The sequence below is a fragment of the Pinus tabuliformis genome, chromosome 3_2, assembly GCF_031772625.1.
Source record: "Pinus tabuliformis cultivar Carrire ecotype Pingquan chromosome 3_2, CPIR1, whole genome shotgun sequence".
In the NCBI taxonomy this organism is placed as follows: Eukaryota; Viridiplantae; Streptophyta; class Pinopsida; order Pinales; family Pinaceae; genus Pinus; species Pinus tabuliformis.
The window spans coordinates 8,858,872-8,869,232 of NC_142302.1; the positions used below are offsets into that span (position 1 = coordinate 8,858,872).

The following is a 10,361-nucleotide window of genomic DNA, read 5'->3' on the forward strand; positions in this document are numbered from 1 at the left end:
TTGGCTTGGAAAGTGGGATCAGGAGAATGTGTGAGAATAGGACATGACCTATGGTCTGGTTGTGGAGACAATTATCTTCTTCCTTAGGAAATGGTGGATTTCCTTGAGGAAAGTGGAAGAATAACCTTAAATTAGGTGGCAGACCCAGATGACACATCCATTTGGGCTTAGGGATGGCTAGATTCTCAGCAATTAAATTTACCAAATGTTTGGCATCACCTATGGCGGAATTACACCATGTATTTAAATTTTTTTCATGTTCGGCTTCAAAACAGGGAAGATGAGCTACAGTGGATTCATTCCCCTTTTGGGGATTCTGAAATTGGGCTACCTGTTAATCATCGCTGATAAAAAACCTGATCCCCCTTCCTGGTGGTGGAAGCCGATTTGGAAACTAAAATGCCCTGCAAAATCTAGATTGTTCCTATGGTGTCTTCTTGAAAATAAAATTCCTTTTATGTGAAAATATCATAAAGAGGGCATTTGCAAGCCCAAGTTGGTGTCCCTTATACAAAATTGCTAAAGAATCTTTTGATCACCTATTTTTGTCATGCTCTTATGCCAACCAAATTTAGTATTTTGTCTGATCTGCCCTCTCTATGGACCTAATCTGGCAGGGTTTATCTTATAAGGTCGCATGGAAAGCCTGGTGGAATTCGGAAAATCCAAAAAAATTGAGAAATATTCCTCCGATTATCAACAGGGGAATTTGTCTCGCGCATAACAAAGTTATTTTTCAAGGCAATGAAATGAGCCTTGACAGAGTTGTTGTGCAGGTGATTTCTATCTATGAACTCATCGTTGATGAAGCCCCAAGCCATAAGCCAAAAATTGTTTCAAAGGAACAAGTGCACAGAATGTGGCCCTGGGCGTATTTTGATGGTTCTTCCCAAGTGGGACGCCTTAGCGGGGACGGTGCAATTTTATTCATAAATGAAAATCACTCTTTCAAGCTCAAAAGCGGTTTGGGACAAGGTTCAAATAACTATGTTGAGATTCTAAGCCTCAACTTATTACTTCTATTTTCTTTAGAAAAAGGGTGCCAACAGTTGTAGATCTTTGGTGATTCACTCATTGTTGTCAACTAGTTTAATGGCATTTCTAAATGACACATGCATAAACTCAGGCCTATCTTGGAGGAGGTTCTTTGTTAAAAAAAAAAATCAATCATATCACATGTCATATATACATGGAGCGAATGTCATTATTAATGAACTATCCAAGGCAAGTGTGCAACAAGCTTGGGGCTCCTCGCAGATCACAGAGCAAATTGGAAATGAGCACTATGAGTACTTCCATAGCCCATTTATAGATGGTTTGCAAATGGAAGAAGCATGAGCCTCTTTTTTGCATGGTTTCGATGTTCATGATTTTTTCTCTTCTTTTTTCATCAACTAATTGTAAGATCTACTTTTTGTTTCAATATGGCTTTTCAAGTTGATCTCTATATACATGTAAATTAAATTGTAAGCAAGGTTGTTCTATAAAGCTTTCGTTTTTGTTGATGTCTAGACAGTTATGGCAAAGGTCGTAGTCTCATTAACCCTGAACCTTTATTCTCATCTTTTTACTTATCAGTGTGGTTATTTATATAGTCAGTTTACTTTTTGATATGCCCACAAAGGCATTTACAACATATAATTTTCACCTCTATCAATGAAACTTATGATTTTTCCTTAGGAAAAAAAGAAAACTATAATTAAAATTAACCATATCTTCTCTAAATAATAACAATCATTATTGATTAACTTGCCACCATAAATTAACTCACTTGATCTCACTACATTAGTTGATCAAGGATAAGAGCCTCTAAGGGGAAATAAGTAAGGAAGGCATATCATGTTACCAAATGTTTCTCCAAGATATGTTTATATCCTCCAAAAACATTATATTGAACGATAATTTTTTATGTTAGACATTAATGTATGTTGTTACAAGTTGGTCGAACATTCATGCATCATTTCTCGTGAGCAGTGACAAAAATTTAATTTTTTTATGTTAGACATTAATGTATGTTGTTACAAGTTGGTCGAACATTCATGCATCATTATTCATGCATCATTCCTCGTGAGCAGTGACAAAAATTTAATTGGAAAGCTTGTGCTACTCTAAGATTCCATGACATTCATAAAACTATTATTATCTACTTGTATTGGTGAAACCTTGACCATGATGTAAAGAGTCCTAAAGGGTTACGTTTACATTTGAATAATTTATGTCATTTGTAAGCCCACAAACAAGGAGTATAAAGCCCAATCATGAGATTCCGTTTTGACTAGACTTTTTCCAAAACACCAATTATACAGCGAAACTTTGGTGTTGTTTATCTTGGTTAAGAGACTCCCTAAAATAACAATACATACGCCATGTTACAATACAAATTATGTCTATGTCTCTTATCAAGAATCTATATGTCCTGGTCATTTATGAAAGCTATAGTGAGAAATGTGTGAATACATAAATTTTAATGTCAACCTTTAACCAAACAGTACGGCCGAACAAAATTGTTTAATGGAATCATTGTATATTTGTTAGGCATGTATAACCATAAAGATTCCCATACTTGGATTTACCATAACCACATTTCTATAATACACATTGTTGGACACACCTAATCATTCATGGGTGGGTTTGTTAGATTCCATGCCAATTAAATTAAAGGGCTAATCTGAAAATGTATATACATATATATATATAGATGGGAGTGAGGAACAATTCCTTTGACACTTTATCATATATAATGGACGAAACTAAAAGATGCCATGATTGCCTAAATAAGAAGGAAATGAATAAGAGAATATTTTGGCAAACTGCTGTTTATATTTTCAGATGACTTTATTAAAAATCGCTTTCACTAATACTTTTAAGATTCTTGCAATAAAGAGTAGAAGGCACGGAAAGATAATATAATACGTAGATATATAAAGGGAAAGTAGATAAGAATATTCCTTGAGCTAATGGATTGCTAAATGCACGTGTGTGACTTCATATATATACTCGTGTTTTGCAATTAATATATTGGAATCTTATATGGATTTCCACCTGGTCATGCCCATAATGTAACCACACGATTAGCAATAATGCACATAATTTATACCTGTAAAAAGCACAATAATACATATAATAGTCATTATCTGAATGAAGTCCAACAAGCCCTCCTCAGATTTGTTTCAATCACTACAAACAAAGTAGGGCATCAGATGCCCTCTACCCTGCTTTCACATTTTGCTTTCAATGCCTCCATCACTCAATGTATAAATTATAGCCAACCACGCAACTACCTCTTACCTAAGTAGTTGACTTCACTACGGACACCCAGGAAAATATAGTTGAGACTCATGGATGGATAGTACCCTTGATAGTGATCCCATTGTATGGATTTTGGGGATTCATGTGACCAGGTGGGTATCAGAGCTACGGGGGCTACGGACCATGGGCGAAAGTTGTACCTGATTTTTTACACTCTAGATTCCTGGCTCGCTTGTTTGCACTTGGCCTTCCCGGAAATACGTGTCACGGACTCCGAGTCCGTTCGCTTCTCGATAACATTTGTTAGGGTTTTTCATTAAACAGTCCTACGTGGACTCGGATAGTTCAGGGTGAGGATTACTCTGACGGGGACTCCGGGGATTACCGCTTTCCGGCCAATGACTTCACTGCCACGTACTAAAAGGAGAAGCTGGGAAATTATTATAGTTAATTATTAGCTTGCGATTGCAAACACGGAACGAACTGCCGCTCCCTTTGGCCCCGGGGCAGCGTGTTGCTTTCGTTCTCTGCGTGGCGAATGGGTGACCATGTGGGACACCTGGACACGTGACCGGTGAATAGGTGGACGAGAAACCGCCTGCCACATGTGCTCACGTCAGCCAAGAAAGTCGGTTTTTGCAATGACCTCTGTGCCCTCGAAGAAACAGAGGACGTTAACCAACTTATGAGGTTCTTTTTCCTTTTTCGTTCCAAATTAGAGACAGTGATAGAAAGGGATAGAGCCCCTAAGTTAGGGAATTCTTCCAAAGTTGCGACTGAAAATTCCCAGTGACCCACCTCATGGAATAGATAATCACGCAAGTTTAAGCCCGTCCCTAACTTAGCCGCTTCTTCCCAAATCGCGAGTGAAAATAATTCCCGGTGACCCACCCATGCACCAGATAGGAAGTTTCGCTCCAGGTTAGCGTTACATAAATATTTTGACTTTTCTAAACCCCGTTCAAAGGTGTAGCGTGAACGCCGAGCGAGGCGGTGCTGGTGGGGCTTGTCTCTTTCCCAACTCTAAAGTCGTTCTCTCACAATCGCAAAATATAAAAGAAACAAATTATTGGAGGTCAGTATTTCACTGCGGCGTTCGATGTTGAAGACGGTTTGGAATCAAAAAAAAAAAATCAATTGAATGGAAGGTTGGTGTTGAGTAATACAAATGCTGGGTCGTAATTGAAGCCTCCCAAATTGACTAAATTAAATGGAGTACAAATTTTTGGAAATATTAAATGAGAACAGAGTCGTAGGCCAATGAAACGTTTAGGCCGAAAAATATTTTAATTCAATGTAAACCACTCAGGATCCTAACACCTTTGGTAGATGAACAAACCAGCCAGCTTAATCTATCAAAATACCAGGTGTTCGTATTTGTGGACTGGGAATTGTTACAATATTAAGTCAAAATGACCTTCACAGGGGCGTTGAAGCCGGAAAAACTTGAAACTCGGGCTATGAAAGCAATTGATTGAACTTGTATCATATAAAAATGTTTATCATTATCACATATTGTAGGGTTTAGGTATTATTGTAATAGGTTGGAGCATTTTATAAAATTTTGGAGATATGTACAATGAATTTCCATGGACAGTTTGGCTTCAGAGATTTTCTATTGCCCTCAATGGCGGCCAGAGAAGAGAGGTCATAATGTTTTCCCAAATCCACCTTGAAAAGTTCTAAAAACAAATTAATGGCTCTGTTCGCGGAATCTTTCAGCGTGGTGCTTCACGGTCAAAAAGGCCGGTCAGCCCTGCTCTTCCATAAACACAAATGTGAAAACAAGCTTATTTATTGAAGTTTGAAAGAGACGAATATTTGGTCATCATATTTATTAATTCTACTGTTCCTTGCAGAGAGCAAGGATAGCATTATTGAACATTGGACCCAGAAGCTGCAGGAAGGAAGGAATACACTTCACTTGCTTTGATTTATTTATAGTATATACATTTATAACAAATCCACCTTCAAAAGTTTCTACAAGTTCTGACTACACTACTTTTCCTCCCTGAGGATATTTAATAATGAAAGAATACCTACACTTATACAGGACATTTGCAGCAGGGTCTTCTTCTAGACATGGTAATAATTATAATAAGATAACTACTTATCTTTCCTGTGAGGTGTGGAAAACATGTACAATGGCCTGGCTGCGTTGCAGATGAAAGAAAATTTGAAACTGAAATGTTCTCCAAATATGCTTTTAAACCTGCAATATATGCTTTCTATAGATTATCCCTGTAGTCGCTGCAAATGAATCTACCATATATCATATTAGATGGTAATTCTCTTAAAGTTTTGCCTGTAATACTTCTTAGGATATTGCTCGAGGGCTGGACACTGGTTCGTTGTATCAAATGGCATATAATGTCCCCAGTGGTGCTCTGTGTGGAATCCCCTTTCGCCTCCTGGCGTTTCTGTGGATTGATACAATCGGTGGCGTAGGAGGGTTAATAACTTGGGGATTGCCATTCGGGCTGTAACGAAATCTGACGGTCTCGAGATTATTGGCGTCATCTTCTGCCTTGAAGGACGTGATGCCATCGATGGACGTGCTCTCTGCGCCATTCTCTTCCGAGAAATACTCAAAACTCCTGTTTGATATTCTGACTCTTTTCTGAGAAGAAGAGTCTTCGGATTCGTCCCTCTGGTGCTTTGAAGGCAAGATGAATGTCATGTCCCGGTGGCGCTTTATTCCTTGCAGCTATTGATCAACAGAGATCGTCATTGAACAGAATAACAATAGCGTTCGAGTTTTTTGTAAATAACGTAAGAGATGGAATAAAAAACGGTAGAAATGGCAGAGATATTCTGAAAGGAATTTATGGATTTATACCTTGCATCCGAGGGAGCAAAACCTAAATGTATCCACAAGGCTTCGCTCGCAAATCTCGCAAGTATTGGTAACGCCCTTGCCCGGCCTTGGCTGAGGTCTTTCGTTGAGGAAAACGACTCTTGCACTGTTGATAATGTAGGTCTGCACGCCTGTGATGTCCAAGACTTTCTGTATCTCTGAAACCCGTATCACGTCATGGTAGGAGGACCGTCTTATCTGTAAATGCATTCATAATAACAAATGTCAGAGACCTCCGTAAATTAATATTTTAGACCAGAATCTTTTAAGAAAATCGACAAGAAGGCTATACCTGAACAGAATTTCATAAAAAGACGACATTAAAGGCGGTCTATACCTGAATAAAATTTATAAAAGACGACATTCAAGGCGGCCTATACTAAACAGAATTTAAAAGAATCGACATTCAAAGCGGCCTATACCTGAACGGAATTTAACAGAATCGACATTCAAGGCAGCCCATACCTGCACAATGTGATGGTCCTTGTGGCGTGCTCGGCAATAAGTGCACAACGCCTCTCCCCTGCAGTTTAGACAGAACATATTGCCATCGCTTTTGCTTGAATCTCCATGGAACTGGCACGGCTGGAAGAAATGTGTTTTCAGCAGAGGTTCCAGCCACGGAGGGCCGAATTCTTCGTCACGCAGAGGTAACATTGTTCCAACCTGCGGACCGACAGTACAGAGAGGTCATTTAATGGAAAGATTAAATACATTAACGAAAAGACACAGAAAATCATGAAGGAGCACAGGATTAACCAGCAGCCATTGAATTTTCCCAAACTTCTAAAGACTTTGCACGAATATTGAGACAGGAACATCTTTTTCTGGCCTCGGGCGGGCCGAAAAGGAGAACTTACCATGATTCTTTTGTCTCTCGTCTTGAAAATATGAGCTTTCGGCCGATTCTCTATCGCCAGCTTGCTCTTCCTCTGTTGCACCGACAAAAGGTAACGACCGCCTTCCTCAAACCACTGCAGCCATGAAAAATCAGAAAAGCTTCATTGTCAATTAGCTTCAGTATCAATTTTTCCCGCCACATTCGCAGAAATTAGACCTAACAGAGAATTTCCTACAAGGAGCTACCTCGTCTAACAATTTTCCTTCACTGCATTTCGTCTAAGGAACAGCAGGCGGCTTAAAAAATTTACCTTTATGATTGGCTTCTTGAATGCATTCAATGGCCAAATTCGTGGACGAATTTACCTTAAAGTCCCTGCAACCACCAAACACATGGACTTATTTAGAATACAAGAGCAAATTCGGTAAATGTCAATTCCTAGTTGCGTTCGCCTGCCTTATTGACATCTTTACAATAGCTTAAAGAAAAGCAGCGCACGAAAGGAAAATTCCCGGGAACGGGCCATTGCCGATTCTCACAAGGAATTCTTCAATCTTAAGACAAAATTAGTACATAATTCTAACAGCCTCGAAACAAACCGAGAAAACCTCGATGATGCCTTCACGACGGCAGCAAATGCGCACAGAACGGTAGACTCACGCAACAGAAAAACAGGGGAAAACTTCGTTTAGCGAATAAAAGTACAGCAAAACCACAATCAACACAAAACACAATGCATTGGAAGGTATGAATTAATCCACAGATTCCCTACAAAGAAACAAACGCCCATGGCTCACAGAATCACAATATTCTACAAAACAAAGCCAAAACATGGGTTTTTACCTGGTAATTGAGGTTTCTATAAGCAAGCCTAACAAAACGCTAGAATCTGTCGATCACAACAATGAAAACTCTAACCCTTGATTCTGCACCGTCCCTTACAACAAAACCCCTGCACAGCGCCGAATCAATTCAGCCTCTGCTCTGAGCTGTGCATTATGCAGAGTCTTGATTTCTCCAAAATAACCTAACTGGAATCATCCACCGACATTCAACTTGCACAATATACAAACACAAGCACAAAACTAATGCTTCCCAATGAAAACAAAAGCCTGAAAGCAGCAGCGCTAAAAAGGCTATGGTCGGATCAAAAATAGAGCGAAAACTACAAAGCCCACCCCAGCCACAACGGATCTCGCACCTCTTCCCCTAGACTCCCCCAAATCGAGCGGCTGCCAGAGCATCCCGGAAGCCCCGGGAGTCGATTACCACCGTCCGATCCTCGAGAACCGCGCGATCCTTAGGCCTGCCCAAAGCGTCAAGGGCCTACAGAGAGTTGTTGACTCTTAATTCGTCCACAGAACTCGGCGGTAAACGGCGAGGGGATTTTTCATAGGTCCGCACTACCGCCGGCGAGGCACTCTCCACCCGCCGCCTTTTAACGAAGCCCTCTTGGCAAGACACGTGTGCAGCCCAGACTCCCACCCGGCTACAACCTGTTCTTCCCGTTGCCAATCCGGTTTCACCGCCCTTGCAATGCTAGGGAGAGTCGCGACCACCGGCTAGGCCGCCGCCCCCCGATCTGACGCGGCAGGCTCAGAGGACATTCATATTTATCCATGAATACATAAATTAATGAAGTTACATAGCATTTTGCATTCGAGAAGAGAACTCGTGCGCACGGACGTCAAAACCCATATGCCCTTTTACTGTTCTCTACGCAAAGCTAAAAAATGTTCCGGAGCTGACGGCAAAAACCAAACACAATTTCTGACATATTGTCAGACAAATCTTCGCCAAAAGACGCGAACTGGAATTTTACATTAAATGCCACCAACGTTGACCAGACAAAACAAAAGGGCAAACCAGGGTCCTTCTATGCACCAGGGATCGAATCCGGCTAACACTCAAAAAAGCGGACACACCGGGGTCTGTAAAAGATAAGCGTTGCAAGAAATCACAAAAGCAAGCAATTATTATAATAAAAAATAATACGCACCCTATGATGAACCAATCATGTGCCGCCAAGTCAGATTGGGTTATGTATTGGATATGGACGGAACCCAATATTTTAAGGCCGATTTTTGCAAATCAGATTTGCAGTGATGCAGCGGTCCAGACAAAGTTGTTACCTCCGTCACATGTCATACCTCACTTCTTGCTGGGCGCGTCATAAGTGCCCAATCGGTGAGCAGGAGAATGGGTTTTATGGAGCGGCTGGGCGTGGCTCTCATTCCACGATTGCAGTAAAAGGATCCCACTTTTGCCGCGTGCGACTCTTCCTTCATATCTATATATTCCCCTCTCCTCATTAGGCATGTAAAGTTCGCTGTATAAATATTACTTTTTGCGCCATAATTATTTAGCTTAGAAAATTCATCCATGGTTAACTTACACACTGAAGGCCATGCAAATACTTTTGAAAAATCTTAGTTTTTTGGGAAGCTCGCCGGATAAATATAGCACCTTAAATTTATGCATGAGAATTTTTTGTCCAACATATAAGGCCATGCAAATATTTTAAGTACACCAAGCAGAAGTTAAAATATTTTTAGTATCCCAAAGAGAAGTTAAGAGCTGGATAAGTTTGTATTTTATTTTTTAAAGCTGCGGAAGAAATATATTACTTTATACAATTATTTATGTTAGAAAATTGATAAGTGAAGTATTTTGTGTTTAACATTTAGTTCAAATACATAAAGTCATGTAAATACAATTATTTATGTTAAAAAATTGATAAGTAAAGTATTTTGTGTTTAACATTTAGTTCAAATACATAAAGTCATGTAAATATTGTTAGTAAGTTGGTTTAAAAATGGATAAATTTACAAATTTTAGATAAAAATCAGACTTAATTGAAAAAGGAGTTACAGGTTACAGGTGAGTACTGTATCTGGAGACTGCACTCAAACAAAGAGAACTCTCTACGTACACAGAAGTTAAAATATTTTTAGTATCCCAAAGAGAAGTTAATAGCTGGATAAGTTTGTATTTTATTTTTTAAAGCTGCTGAAGAAATATATTACTTTATACAATTATTTATGTTAGAAAATTGACAAGTAAAGTATTTTGTGTTTAACATTTAGTTCAAATACATAAAGCCATGTAAATATTGTTAGTAAGTTGATTTAAAAATGGATAAATTCACAAATTTTAGATAAAAATCAGACTTAATTGAAAAAGAAGGAGTTACAGCTCACAGGTGAGTACTACACCTGGAGACTGCACTCAAATAAAGAGAACTCTCTCCATACACTCTACTTTCCATCCAATGAGCAATTACATCATTAATTACATTACTAGAACTCAGGAAGTTGCAACCAAACACCTAAACTCTAGGAACAAATCCTAAACTAAGGAGATACGTTACAACTTGTGTAACCATTTCTCCATTAATACAAAATAATATTAATT

At 39.2% G+C, this 10,361-nt stretch overlaps 1 protein-coding gene across 3 annotated transcripts; it reads right to left on the minus strand.

Moving 5' to 3' along the window:
• Window positions 1-5,474: 5,474 nt before the first annotated feature.
• Window positions 5,475-9,130, minus strand: LOC149179550 (protein RGF1 INDUCIBLE TRANSCRIPTION FACTOR 1-like). Of its 3 annotated transcripts, none has more exons than XM_089415689.1 (6): window positions 8,947-9,130; window positions 7,258-7,322; window positions 6,967-7,080; window positions 6,572-6,772; window positions 6,089-6,304; window positions 5,475-5,956 (listed from the first exon to the last, which is right to left on the minus strand). In XM_089415689.1, the coding sequence occupies exons 3-6, from the start codon at window positions 6,967-6,969 to the stop codon at window positions 5,606-5,608; spliced, it is 771 nt and encodes a 256-aa protein (XP_089271815.1). In that variant the 5' UTR covers window positions 6,970-7,080; window positions 7,258-7,322; window positions 8,947-9,130; the 3' UTR covers window positions 5,475-5,605. The 3 variants fall into 3 exon arrangements, with proteins under 3 accessions (XP_089271815.1, XP_089271814.1, XP_089271816.1); XM_089415688.1 differs by lacking the exon at window positions 8,947-9,130 and adding an exon at window positions 7,791-8,766; XM_089415690.1 differs by lacking the exon at window positions 8,947-9,130 and adding an exon at window positions 7,547-7,727.
• Window positions 9,131-10,361: the final 1,231 nt, after the last annotated feature.